This window comes from Styela clava, chromosome 14 (genome assembly GCF_964204865.1).
Source record: "Styela clava chromosome 14, kaStyClav1.hap1.2, whole genome shotgun sequence".
Classification (NCBI taxonomy): domain Eukaryota; kingdom Metazoa; phylum Chordata; class Ascidiacea; order Stolidobranchia; family Styelidae; genus Styela; species Styela clava.
In genome coordinates, this window is record NC_135263.1 from 19,753,971 (window position 1) to 19,769,490 (window position 15,520).

A 15,520-nucleotide genomic window follows, 5' to 3' on the forward strand; every position below is an offset into this window, starting at 1 on the left:
TGTGTTTGATTTATTGGCTAATGACTGGATGATGAATAAACTTCTATCTATCTATCTATCTTAAGATTCATGCCTCCAGTTTCAACGTGAATCGAAATACCAAAGCATACAAGTCACAACTGTAGTTTGAAATTTTACCGGTACCTATAGTAGTCTACCTCAGGGAGGTTCAAGGTTGCTAGGTTGAAGGACCGCAAAAACTTTTGACGAGGTCTCGCGGGCCGCAAGTCGGAGAAAACCCAAAAGTGATCGAAATATCGCGAGTTTACTTACTTTAAATTTAATAAACAGCGAGAGTTTACCGTTCTAATCAGACTATTATTATGTTGCATGGGTGGCGTTCTTTTAAAGAAGATATATAAAGCCTTCAGTCATCTTAAAGTTAATTCCCGAGAACTACCGTTGTATTTTGCGCATCTCGCTTTAATGTCGCTTCAAATTATATTTTTTTTGTGACAGATAATACTTGATATCAAACCAGACACTGTGTGATGGGCGAGGAAATACGTTTCCGCCGTGTTTTCCTTATGCCACCTTTCTTGAGACACTCATTTTTTTTCGAATTGTTATATTGAGTAATTTAAAAACTTGCAGCGTGAGCAAGCTTAGTGCCATCGTCAAATACCAACCAAGTCCGTCTAAGTTGGTATTTCGGGACCTAGCTAAAAAAAACTGGATTGCGCGGCGTTAAGTCGGTTCTGCGTTTCGTCACTACTATCACATGGCCGACGCTTGAAAACAGAGGAGTGTTTTTACTAAAATAAAGGCACAAAGCGATAGAAAAAGGGTTTGAATCTTGGGATCCCAACCCCAGTTGAAATATTTAAAAAAACTCAAAAACGTTCCTCCATTAGCTACAAATATACGCTAAAATTGTTTTGTGAGCAGCACGGAATGTATCAGCATGACAGGGTTTGGACCACCCTGGTCTACCTTATCAAAAAACTCCCGACTTCGCTGACCACTAGATCGTTGAAATGCGATCGTGGAACCGCCACATAGTGTAAATAGTTCATCGATCCAATTGTTGAAATAAAAAGATTTTTTTTTAAAACAAAAATGCAGCAACAAGGAGAATACTAGAAAGAAAAAACAACAACAATTTAAGAAAACGACTCATATTCCCATTTCGTGTCCAAAAAATAAGTTTCAGTGTTTATTTTTAATAAAGAAGGTCAATATGATACTTGAAGACGAAAAATAAGTGAACATTTTGAAGTTTGAGTCGTCTGGTGAACTCGTAATATTTTATTAAACACTATAAACTATATAAAATTCTGCTGAAATTCGCCATAAGGTAAGATTGCGTTAACGCATTTTCCCGTGGTGGATTCAAAACATACTAATCCTAAGCAATTTTGGTACTGAGTTCCGTTTTTAATGGATCCATATTAATGCATGTATTTGAAAAATGATGGACGCTTGGAATGTATTCAGACGTGTATTAACGTATTAGATTAAGTCAGTATGTGATTTATGTATTTTTCCAACTACGATATTCAAAATTTCAAACCAATATTTGGACGTGTTTCGGGGACCACATTGGAGAGAGAAAATGTGTTTTACTATATCGGGAGCCAAAATCGTAATTATAAAATAAGTAACAAGCAAAACAAAGACAGAAGAGGCTGACATGCAGCCATCAAAGCCAACCCCCGCCAATATTAAAAACGTTCGAAATATCTCCCGTCCATGGTACGTAGTTATTATATTCACATGATGATTTGATGACCTATACTAAAATAAAGCTTTGACCAACATTTCGATACAGTCTTGTCGGCACATGCCTACATATATGAGTACGTGGATATTTATGAGTCTTGGCTATAGCCTCTGGTAACACAGAACTCGTTATAAATTTCTGTGTTAAATCTCTCAGTGTGCGATATACCTTTGCACTGGGAATTTTTCAAACATTTTCCCGCTTGAAATTTGATGTTCCCATTATTTTCGATCCCGCGCCAGTTGACTTTCAAATTTAAAGGGACAAACGAGAGAAATTTCATTGGGCGAGCCATACCGGTTGCGTTATATTTCTCTCGGCCATTGTGCGGCGTTAAAAGTTACGGCGGAAAAGAAAGTCATTTGTAGGTCACGTAATATATCGCGTTGTACAACGTGAATAATTTTGCTTATCCCGCATCAGATTTATGAAATTAATTTTTCTGTTTACTCTACTGAAGTTTTGGCAACTTGCCTGGATTTCCGGCTTGTGTGTTTGCTCTGTGCTTGGTCGTTTTTGTACTATCTTAGCTAAATGTTAAGAGTTTACGTCCTAAGCCAATTTTGAATAGCTTGGTGACGGTGCAATATTAGGGTACAGTGCATAAATTTTGGCTATAAGCATCAAAAATATCGGCTAGATATGTACATTTTAAACGGACACAGCTGATAACAATATATATAAATGATTCATAATGTCCTTATGTTAGAAAAGTGCTGGAGTGCTTGAAAATGCTAGAAGTATCACATAACACATTTATTATCTTCGATGAAGATACTATTCTAAGTTATATATAAACGTACATCCCTTTGAATGTCGTTATCACATTGTTGATACATCCCTAAAACTTGCACCATAGTGGAACAGGGTTAAGTAAGAGGAAACAGCAAAGGCATCAGCTGATAAACGAGAGAAATGTTAAAAATTGATAGCCCGACCGTCGGCAGTACAGATTGTATATTTCGCTTGGTTGCACGCGGGCTCCTGTTTAAATAATTGATTTTATTTTCCTTATGTATATTGTAATTTGCAGTGGAAAAATTAATGCCATATACTTTTGATACGAGAAAATATTATATATCACAAAAGATTTAGTGGAGAAAATCTGCTTATCAGCGGACCCTCGACTAAGAATAATAAATGGTAACACCTTTTCGTTTGCCTTTCTCTCTTTGTTGAGCCAAGCCTAGTTTTCAACAACAGCGGACAAAGAGCTCAATCATAGCGTCAGAGACCTAGCGAAGCTAAGATGTATTGCAAACAACTGCAGTAGAGTTAATAGGAAATGGGATTTTTATAATTTTTTCCTATTCATCATACATGGATACCACATCAGTTAAGTTGGAACCTACAAACAGCTGTTGTGGGGAGGTAAAATGTTTTAAACTTTTAAACATTGTTGGTATAGTCTAAGCAGAAAAGTTTCTTATATTTCAGTATTTGCCAGGAACTTACTGCTGTACAAATTTGATGAACAAAAACAATTGGGTGAAATATAATTGAGGGACCAGACCATTGAAATGTTCATGTCTGATTGCCTAAATCTTAAAATACTTCATTTTGCTGTTTTGCATCTTTTTTAAAGCTCAACAAATAATTCCTGAGTTCATGTCTGCATGTGACCTCTGTATATGACCTCTTATATTTATATAATTGTATATCCTAATTCTGTAATTATTGTATTAGGCTATGTTTTTTAAAATAATAAGGAAGAATAGAAAATACCTGGGCAAATTTTGCCAAGCTCAGAAGCTTGTGGATGTAGCTCTGTAGCTTACATTTCAGTATTTTGTAGAATGTGAATTTGGCATCTATCGTAATTCGTAATATAGGTAAAAGGTTGTCAACTTTCTATGGCGATTACAATGTTGACAGATTAAATAATGGGGTGATACTGCAATTACAGATATTACCTGTTTGCTGGTTTATAATGTTAAGTTTTCTAACACATTTGATTAATACTGTCAGACTGTAATACAGTAATATAGTATCTGAAGTTATTGTATCTGTGAGTTATTACACTGTTTTTTCATTGTTGATGTAAATTGACTGGCATATCCAGATATATGGATATCTGGATATAGTTATTTGTATTGTACTAATTTTTATTTGTTTTTTAGGCAACGTTCTGCCAGGTGATCAAAAGCCATCATGATGAGGTCTTCATCATCTCATCATGGCTGGTCCCCACAACAGCTGTTAGCCACACTTAGAGACTCTCAAGCCAGGGAAAGGGAATCATGGAGACATCAATTACTCTCCGAATCTGCCAACAAGGTTTGTTTACTTTCATTTGCTTCGGTTTTTCTTTTTAATGGGGATTCCCATAACAGAAAAGACTGTTATAACTTTAAACAAGATTTCCCTTTGCTTATAATTTTTTTGATTTTCAATGAATTGTCTATTATAGCATAATACTTCTTGAGTCTTACTTCTCTCAAGTTTGGTGAAACAATTTTTATGCCACTGGTGCTATTTCACTGAAGCTTGTGTCAAACACTGTATACAAATTGTGCTGCTTGCTGTGAAGTATCTGAGCTTATTTTCTCTTGATTTATCTTGAAAATACCTATAGATATATTATATGCTTTATTATAGCTCTATTGACTTATAATTGATAGATTGTGAATTGTGATGCTATTTTCATTGTGATCTTTAGAAGATACAAGCGTACCCGCTAGGCTTTTTTCTCATTTTTATCAGCAGTGGCAGTGAGAAAAGTCATCTACCAACAAATATAAAACTGGAGACAGGGAGTGGCATTTTTTTCATGCTAAAATTAAAAAATGTAGCTAATTTGGTCTGCTTTCCAGAACCAAAGCAGGTCTTACAACCGCAGTAGCTCCTTGAGAGTATTTAGGATTAGTTTTTAAGAAGTGGATATTGATTGTTTCCACCAGAAGTAAGGGAGTTTAAGCAAGATTAAAAATTTAATGATGTGCTTATCACCTGATAAAAGGTTTCAAAGAAAAAATTGTGCATGTAAAATGAAAATTTGTGTTCTGGACTTGAATGGTAGTAATTTTGTTTTTTTGGTTTTTACTCAGTCATAGGTGTAAAAATGTAAGAAATGAACTCCTGTAGTTTGTTTGGACCATTGCAAGCCCTCCTTTGAATTTAATGAAGATCAATTTATCCGAAAATTTGCGTTTTCAATTTATTTGTCTTGATTATGTCTTTTCGTCCATTTAGGTTTACAGTGAGTAAAATATTATGCTATAGATACTTATTATAACTTACATTTGATTTCGTTTGTAGTTTTGTTATCTTTGAAAATGTTTTGTTATCAAATCTGTCTTAAATTCGTCGGTGTGGTGGGGCTTACTCTAACGTTTAAAGTATTCACATTCGTGTTTCTCCGCTACTCTGACGCTAATCTTGTCGCGTAGCAGATGCTTTTCTTTTGTCACGCCCAGTGACGAAATTTGAAAAGGGAGTGCGTCCGACCGCGTCATTTTATTTAAACGTTACTAATGAATAGGCTAAAATAAACCGTTCCGGCCTGTGACACTTCGCCCTGAGCCTTTATATTCATTATAAAAGCCTAAATTCCAAGTGGCACCGCACCGCTTGGTTGACTCCGCCGTTATATCGTAATCAATCGACAGGAAACCTTTAATACTATTATTGCCTTGTCGATCCCGTTTGTTTATAAACTTATCTATATCGAATTGACATGACGCCGCGGTTGATTGTAACCGTATTAACTTGGACGATAATTGTGATTAGCTAAGATATTTCAACGTGACTGCTGATCCCTAGGCAAGCAGAAATAACTCAAGCCGACAAGTCATTTCTACTAAAACGGTCACGAAAATTCGTATTGGTTGGCGGTCAGCTATCGCCGCCCGACAAGTCAACGAAATACCCACACTTGTTTTTGCAGTCTGTTAAATAAGGTATACACCAGAGAAAAAAAGTCGAAAACTCGAAACAAAATTGTTCTCTATTGAACCGAAAGAAGGAAGTCGTGACGCATGGAAACGTGAATGAATGATATCTCTTCCATTAAACCACAGCAAACCAGAACTAGTTTCATATCGCTAAAAAATGATAGTCATTTGCTAGTTAGATTTTAAAAATATTTTTTGTCGTTGTTAAAGATGTTTTTTGTAGCAACCGCTTTTACGTTAGTTTTTGAGGTGACGATTTGATTAATGACAACTTCATGAGTATTTCTCATTTAAATAACCTGAAATAACACGCAAATCTACTTTTAAACGCTTCAGGCAATTTATGACACCAATTTTGTTAGTATTTGATGTCAGGACGTCATTTTCCCCGTATTATCCACCGCTCTTAAATACCACTCAGTACACAGTACGTTTGCTCAGTAACACTATTGCTTCGCGTTTGTCCGTTCCTACTTTGTTAAATACATTTCAACTTGTTTACTTCCGTATTATGTCTTTTATATTTTGTGGTAGTTTTAACGCAATCACACTTCTAGATTAATTGACCCCGCGTCACCTCCATGAATGTTTGTAATTGGTAGGCCTGATATCCATTACGACTGTTGTGTGCTCGAGACGAGCGGGATAACAGACAGAACGTTCTGGAAGCTCCGATGATTTCTGACTGTGGCATGTTGTAATACCGGCTTCCACAATCGCGCGGTATTCCGTTGCGTTTTTGTTAATTAACATGAAAACTACAAGAGTGAATTTGCTAAGTCGCTTTGTATGAGACAATAGGCGTTCGCCACCTGTAAAATTTAATCATACTTTCCGGCTTATTGTGTGACTGAGATGGCAACAAATGACGATGTTAGTCTTCGGCGAAGCATCATTCTCTTATAACACACTTCATTCATGAAGCATAACTCGAAGAAAATTGAAAACATTTAAGGCGTGAGTTAACCGGTGATCACAGCTTGCGTTATAAATCACAAACGATAAATATTATCAATGTGTGGTTCTATAATCATGAAAGTATATTTTTAGAATTGGGTCTGGCACTGTGGAGATGTTTTGCATTTTACAAGAATATTTTGTTCGCCGTTCAAGTATGCACGCTATCGTAACTAACCAGTGTCTGGCAAGTCTGGGCTTGTTGCGTAGGTGATTGAAAATATTTACGCAAGTATTTACTTGTAGAGAAATCGGACGCGTTCTTCAACTAACTGCCGTGTAAGACTAGTATGACCGTAAGATTTTCTTCATTTTTATTGTCTGGTAAATGCGTGGGCAAAGACCAGTAGCAAGTTGCATTAATGCACTTCCAATATTCAACAAGGGAATAGTATAGGGACCACATGAATAAAGAGCATGTTATTCCCTTTCGATTTTTTTTTATAAAAAGATAAATATGCATCACCTGGGAAATTTTATCAAAATTGTCCGCGGAAAATAAACCGCTTGTTTACGCGGAAATTCTCACGTTTCGGAAGCAGAGTAAACCGGTCAAAACCGGCGTGGACTGCTTTATCTTATATATCGTCACATTTGGACTGTGATTTACAGACAAATGCGATAACATATCTACACTATGATATTGTTCAATGCACAACAATTTAATTTTAAGCAGCATACTTCCATAAATAATAACAATAAAATATATAAATTTGGTATAAATAAACTTATACTTATAAAATCATAGTAGGAAGGAGTGAGTTTATAATTATTCATATTACTATTCTCATACCACTGAATTGTGATTTAGAATTTAGATAGTAAAAGTTCTCTCCAAAATAAATATTAAAGTATTCTCATTTTTTACACAGTTATAGTTGGTGACAATAGTATATTATATATCGCCGGATGAGAACAGAACAGGCCTAAGTCACAATTTTGAGTTTTGAGAAAAACGCAAAAAACAATTTGGAATATTTTCATTTTTGAATTTCTAGATATTCACACTTGGTAAAGTCCTGAGCTCTGGTTATTTTAATGTGGATGAGAATATCTTTGTAATCAATATTTTTTGGCACTTCAGCTTCAATTCCTTTCTGCTTTTTTACCCCCATAATGGATTTCGGCCCATTCTGTTCTCAACAACTTCTGAGTTTTTTTGTATGGCATGCAAGGTAAAACAAGGTGGCTTAGGCCTAAGTTGCACTGAACAAATTTTTAGGGATGTAAGTTTCGGACATTTCATTTCTGATGTTCATCGTTCATGCCCATCATATTAGAACTCGGGACTATCTTTTTTCAATATTTTGGGGTTTTGAGCCATGCTCTACAAGGTGGTGGTCTTGAAATCCTGAATTTCTCAATGATAAAAATTTTAGCTGGACTTAGGACTAATAGTCCTATATTGAAAAAACGATATATATTGAAAAAAGTCAATTTCCCAAAAATGTGACTTAGGCCCCTTCTGTTCTCATCCGGCGATATATATATATATTTCAAAATCTTGATAAGAGCAAACACTCGAAACACCTGTGCTAACATGCAAGAAAATAATTAATTGAAAGCTATTGATGTCCCAATTCAGATGCAGTTTGTCACTTAATGATAAGAGCATACCAGCTGAATATGTCACTTCTGTTTTTTCAATTTATAGGTTGTCAAACAAAGAGGTCTTTTTGTGTTATTAAAATCACATGTTCAAAACCTGCACAATAAATTGAAACTGTTGGTACAGGTTTTTCTTATTTGCCTGTTTGATGTAGACAATGCACTATATAATATTTGTATGGTATGCATTTTTGGTTTTTCAACAACCATTTAACGTATTATAGCTATTCTGTCAGCAGAAACTTTCCATTCAAAAGGCCTTCTGACATTTGATACCCGTTATGTTTCTACAGTTAATAGAAGTTGGACCAACAGAACGCGATTTCACTGTTACATGGATGTCACAATTGAATTCTCGATTCAATTTCTATCCTGAAACCTTTTTCCTGGCTGTCCATACTTTGGATCGGTTCCTCACTGCGGTGAAGGTAAGGTCATCTCATACAGTCATATACAAACTACTGTATCCCAGCGATTAAAGTAGAAAGCATATGTTTAAAAAATTAGACCTGGTTGATTCAGAATTCCATTTATATAATTGTATAATTTTAATTTTATGCCTTCAAACAATATTGTATTCATTATTCTTTAGCAGACTTAGCTGTAGAGAAAATTTTATTTACTGTACTATGTCTCTGTATTACTATCAGAGTATCAGTGAGATTCATTGATACATTCCTCACTTATTCAACAATTGCTGTATATCATGCTTTATATTTGCTGCATGCGTCATTTTCATGACATTTTCAAGCCTGGCATTTTATTTTTCAGAGTCGACCCAAATATCTAAAATGCATTGCTGTCACTTGTCTTTATGTAGCAAGCAAATTGGTTGAGGAAGAAGAGGTAAGAATATGTGTAGTTTTAATAAATTCCCAAGAAAAAAACTCCAAATTACAAGCATTTAGCTTTTTTTTAAAAGAACAGTAGGCAAATTATTGGATCATTTATGTTGTGAAGACATCGACTATTAATCGTTAACATTTGTATAACATGCATGTTCATACCGAGATCAGAATATTTTATGATTGCCTGTACAATATCTGGTTCAAATCTTTTCGATTGATTGCATTGTTTGAAAACTTGAAATAGAAATGTTAACTCAATACTGATAATTCTTAATTCTTTCCTTAACATTCCTATTTGTCATTATTACAATTTTTCAAACCTCGTAAAATATTTGGTTTCAGTTCATACCAGGGACTGGAGAACTTGTTGAAGCCAGTGAAAGTGGTTGTCGAGCAAAAGACGTTCTCAGAATGGAACGAATAATACTTACGAAACTTGAGTGGGACTTACACACTCCAACTCCTCTTACATACTTGGAAATCGTAAGTCTGTTTTTTTTCCAGTCATTTCTCTTTAGAAAACTACTCAACGATTTTTGAGTGGTAATTTTGAAGTTGTTAAATGTCTTCAAATAGATGTACATTGGAAGTTGATAAAATTTCTTGTTGGAATCATACTTAAAAAAAATCAAAAAAGGATTCTCATTTATTTGGGGGTGGGAAAAATTGCATATTTATGATACTGAAAAACAAATAGTGAATAGTTCTAATTATCAATTGAGTTGGGGCAGAACGCTGGGAGTCTCCATTTTCCTTTTACATATCGCTTGAATATTTTGCCCACCCTGTATGTATATTTACTTAAGCTTAGATACCAATCTTCATTTTTATATTTTGCCATTTTTGAAAATTTTTATTTTATTTACGAGACTAATCATGTCTACTTGTTTTCTGTTATTTCATTACCAGTAATTATATTTCGGTCCCAAATTGATCATATTTGATATTTTTTATCCAATAAACATCGTTTATTTTTTATTTCGCAACAGTTCCATGCTCTGGCTTTCTCCAATCAGTCAAAGAAACCTTTAACAGTCCATCAAATGAAGGATTGTTCCAAGTCTGAGAAATCTTCATTTCTTGCGCGACATTTGAACCAGTTGACAAGGGAATTGCAACATGTCATATGCAATTATTCTTTGGCCATATTTCCAAGCGCTTCCATCGCTTTGGCACTCGTCTCACTGGAGATAGAGAATTTAACTGCGGATCCTAGCCGCTGGCTCATAATTACAAGCCAGATTCAAGCTTTTGCTAAGGTAACTCAAAAGTGAAATATGTAAACTGAAGTGTAGTATGATCTTAATTGGAGTTATATATCATTATGTTTTCAATTTTTTATTATAAAATAAATGGAATTTAATTACCGGTACATTTATAACTAAAATGTATATGATTTATTGTTACCTAATCTAAAATACTTGAATGCAGTACCTAAAATTATTAATCAATTAATTTCTATGGTTTGGTATAGTTTTTTGCCAATGTATGGAGGCTGTGAAATTGCTCCAGTTTATGTCAGCAAGCTTGAACCGTAGACCGTAGTTAACTTGACGTACTAAACTCACAAAAATAACAAGTGTCTCGAACATATAATCCTTTTATTCTTGTATTCTGGTTTGAGGTCATATTGAAGTACCTTACGTCATTATCTATATATAATCCTAAATATCTATTCCATCTGTTTTGTGATTGTTACATACTTCTGAACTGAAGTTTTTACCAGTCTCCACTTATGATGGATTATTACGACAAATGCTTGACAATATGGCAATGCTTTATGAATGGCTGTTCGCATATGAATTGTGGGGGCATTTTTAAATATTAAACAATTTATCACTAAAAATAATTCTATCGTGATATATTTCCATGTTTTAGGTCAAAACGAATGATTTGATGAGTTGTCGCTCTGTGATCTTCAACCTCTTGCCAAAAAAGATCTGCAGTTCTACGGCCCGCAATCCGATATATTACATGGTGTCATATACCGGCAATCCGGACCAAAAATTGTATGATATACCTGCAGCTGAGCATACGATAAATAAAGATATCATTCCTCTTGTTTATCAAGTATGTATTATTTTATCTGAATGTTCAATAATATTTTTAATCAATACTTCATAGATGCGAGTAAAAATCTACTTTCCTTGTTTTGTTATGCCTATATGTTTACATTGTAAGCAGAATCTGACAAAAAAACTTTTTTCCATGATACCATGAATTAACTAATTATTCACAATTTACATTAATTTTGTTTGGGTTGTGCTTTCCATGAAGTATTTTCAATTCGCTTCCGCTTGCCTGATTTTGTTCTCATTGTATGATTCTAGGGAGCAGCTACAAAACGAAAGGCAAATGACATCAATCCTCATGTTCCAGTATCCGATTTCGTCAAAAAAGTCCACACAAACTATTCACAAAATTGTAACATTGGTGACAAAATTGTGCAAGTGTGTGACCATAATATCGAACAGTCACCAATTATTCAAAGTGTCGTTGAAGCTCACAAGCTGCCTTATCTTGCCTCTGGGCCGACAACAATTACAATATCTCAGGGAGAACGACAAGAAATGCATGGTGATAACACTGTGACTAACTATGTCCATGCAATGCCTCACAATTCCATTAACAATAATTCTTGTGTGCTCAAGTCACAGAAATCCCAAATTGATTATGAGCCTTTTGTTGGAAATCTGTTGAATGACAGCGGAATTTCTCAAGACAGTGACTGGAACAGCTCCACTCAAGATGAAAATGATGAAATGGATTCAGATGGATATGACAGTGACAAGACACTGACAGCGTCTGAAGGCGAAGATGAGGAATATACAGAAAGGTATCTCAGTTATAAATATATTCAATGTTATTCTGCAGTAATTTAACAATGATGTCTATTAATCAGTCTAATTAGGTTTTTAAAAAAATATTTCAAAAAGAACATTGCTTTCTACCATCATCTTTATACTGATAATTTGGCGCTTCAGAAGTGTATGTACCAATATGGAGGTAACTTTACATCTAGTTGTGTAAAGGAACTGAAACCCATGGGCAGGGGGTATATTCACTTGCCTAACACAGACAGTCCCAGAACTCGTAATAGAATAAATTATGCCCTAACCCTAACCTGGTACACCCACTACGGGAGTTCCGATAATTTTGTGTGACGATCTCTGCAATTTGTTTCAAAGCATGATCTACAATGAACTTAATTTTATCTCAGTTTTTTTCTTTATTCCAGAAAAAAACATGAAGCAATGAGAATGAGACCGCTAACTTATGCCGAAATTGTCAAGTGTGGTATTCTTGAAACTGTTGCGCTGTAAGTGGTAACAAAGCTGTTTTTTTCTCAAGGATTTCTTTCTGTTATAAGATGTCAAAATTCTTGTGAAGGAATAAAGAGATATGTGGATAACTAATTTTTGATAAATACCTATTGAAGTTTTCCTCAAAAGTTGTGAAATTATTCTGTCAAAAGTTAGGAATGTAAGGTAGTACTAATAGCTACAGAAGAATTTTTGATTTGTTAAAATCGATCTGCAATCAGCAACTAGATCATTCGTAGAATAAAACCTAAAGATATTAAATTTTGGGCGTTTGAAGAAGTAGGTATGGTACCAATATGGAGGTAACTAATTTTGTTCGCCTCTTTTACATCAAGTTGTGTAAGGGGACTGAAACCTATGGGCAGAGGGATATTCACCTGGCTAACACGTACAGTCCCAGAACTTTTATTTGAAACTCAAATGAGAAAAATTGGAATAAATTAATGGCCTAACCCTAACCTGGTACACATTGCGGGGGTATCTGATTTTATATTTAGATCATTTTCCATGTCTTTTCAGATTGAAATAATCTGAATCTAATAAATACTTTTATGTTTTGTTTCTCAGGTCTGTATGAACAAGACCTAACTTGTTACTTCATCAGCATGAATCTGAAACACAATTAAACTGTGGAGACTATTCTCCAATCAACGAACAGGACTCTTTGTTATATATGAAGTTCTCAACACGATTCTGAGGAGCACAAAATTTTTTTATTGTCTTTATTAGTCTCTTTGATGCTATTTTTATATCTTAGAATGATTTTCTGGCTTTCATTTTTCAAGCTTGTATATTATCGATAAATATTATCAAATATATATTGAAACCTTATTTTTGTATCACAACATTACCATATAACCGCTTTATTTTCCGTTTGTTTTCATCTTATACTGATGAAAACCTCTAATTATTATTACATGGAATAGATACTTCATCATTAAAGAAATAGTATATTTTTTGTCGATGGTTTGTTCTGAAATTCATAACAAGTATTTTTGCAGAAATATCACTATTGCATTTAGTCTTTCTCAGTATGTCTTGCTTGGTGGAATACTCATATTTTTGAAGTCTCAACATTATTGTAGGGTTTTTCTTCGAAAACAACCCCCTTTTCAATGGTTGACCTCTCCAATCGAGTATCAGAAGTCCACAATTCTTTTGCAGCTCTTGTTTGATATTTCTACTCTAATGTGACGTATGCAAATCACATCAATTTTAATTTTTCCGTTGTCTCACTCTCATATCAAAAAATAGGGAAATGTCGAATCGAATAGACTATTGCCACATTCCTATTCTTTACTGCATCAATATATCATGGCAATATATTAAAAGATAAGAAAAAATCGATGATGAAATACTATATTGGGCCACTATTCTGGAGACAATACATCTCTTACATTATAGAACAAAACTTTTTTGTTTTGGTTGTCTTGGTTACAAAACTACATTGGGGCTTTCATAATCAACATTGTATTAAATGTTTAAAATTGAATGATGATTTGTATTTTTATTGTGTAATTCTTCAGTAAAGAATTTAGCTGTTCATAAAAAGCTGGTTTCACCTTTGACAGATTTGAAATTAATTTTTTTGATTCAAGGATCAATAGATATTTATTGTCACATAGTCAAATTTTCATTGTTCCTTGTTTGGTTGTGTATTTTAACTTTCTGGGTACATTCATTGTATTGCACGATTAATAACAAGTCGCTATGTTTGGTAATCTTGGTCTAAGTGTCATATATATAAAATATATACTTCGTTGGTGTTTTTGTGACATCGGTTTTTCAAACCGTCAAGTTTCACATTATTTTTCACATGTCCAGTTTTTGTTTTCTTATTTGAAAGATTGATCTGTTTTAGTTGAGTTTTCAATAGCTTTGGTATTTTGTGGTCTTTTCATTGTGTTTTCATGTATGTTCTTTTTTTCTATCTCACTGCACTCTGCATGATGTGAATTTTAGCAGTTCACCACTATTTTCCCAATTATTTATATAGACTTGTAAAAGTACAGTGAGGTATGGTAAATCTTATTGCCGTTATATGAAGCTTAATCTTTATTGTTTAACAGATGTGTAAATACCAAGATTTGAAATTGGGAATCAAATTTTCACCTAATTTAATAATGTGCACATTAAATAGACACAAAATGAGCTGGCCGCTGTTAGCTTATTCTACAGTAGTTCTTATAATTATCGGTTCCAACATGTCTTGTCAAGAAATTTTCAGCTATTTTTTATGCAACCATATTATACATTTGGTGGTTGTATGTATCTTGCAAACAGTATTAAAATACTCTGAAAAGGAGATGTGTATATATTCAACTGTCCATATATTAACTAAATATATATATATATATTGTGTATATGTGTAATATATGATATTATTAAATATAATCATTTAGAAATGGGTGCATAAACCAGTATGAAATTGCCCTATTTTTCTAAAAGCATAGTGTTTACAATTAAACAGCTGGCCTATAATTGTAAAAAGTGTTTGGGTCCGGATGTCCATGGTTCAATAGTGGAAACCAATTCGATTGTTACTCTGATACCCTATTGTTGCTTTCAAGATTTTAGTTTAAGTTTCCCGACCAATATTTTTCAAGTCTATTATTCTTTTTCGAAATAGAGCCATTGTGTTATTGGGTCGTACAATTCTGTCAACTAGATGTATTACACATTCTTATGAACGTTTTTGATTTCTTTTCAATATTTTATAATTTGCTAGTTGTCTTTTGGTATTCACTTAATTTCGTTGAAAAATATATGTCTTCACTTTCATGTATAGTCTATTTTTCGTGTTCATCATAAATGAGGCAAGCATTCACGTTTTCAAAGTACGATGCTGTAATAAAGGATTGTAGAGTTTTCTATATATCCCCGTGTCGATTGGCGCGCTGGTTCGTTACGCGTGCCCTGTCGCACTTTTTATGAATATTTGTTCAAAATATTACGTTTTCCTAATTCCAAATTAAATTCGAAATAAATAAATGGTAGGTTGCCAACATGTATAACGATGTTGTAAAAGTAGTCTATAATATTCGAATCCTTGTTGAGGCTTGGTTACAGGCTTTGCTATATAACGGTCTGCTAAAATTTGGGACTTTACGAGGTTTACGAACTCCGGTTACAATTGGAGATGGCGATTTGGAATAGAGCGCCTGATGC

At 34.0% G+C, this 15,520-nt stretch overlaps 1 protein-coding gene across 1 annotated transcript; it reads left to right on the plus strand.

Annotated features, from left to right (window-relative positions):
- The first annotated feature begins 2,814 nt into the window (after positions 1 to 2,814).
- Positions 2,815 to 15,133, plus strand: LOC120340608 (uncharacterized). The gene is made up of 10 exons (XM_039408912.2): positions 2,815 to 3,094; positions 3,844 to 4,000; positions 8,475 to 8,609; positions 8,953 to 9,027; positions 9,372 to 9,512; positions 10,019 to 10,288; positions 10,908 to 11,099; positions 11,360 to 11,865; positions 12,268 to 12,348; positions 12,920 to 15,133. Exons 2-10 carry the CDS (start codon positions 3,875 to 3,877, stop codon positions 12,927 to 12,929), a joined length of 1,536 nt encoding a protein of 511 aa, XP_039264846.2. The 5' UTR covers positions 2,815 to 3,094; positions 3,844 to 3,874; the 3' UTR covers positions 12,930 to 15,133.
- Positions 15,134 to 15,520: the final 387 nt, after the last annotated feature.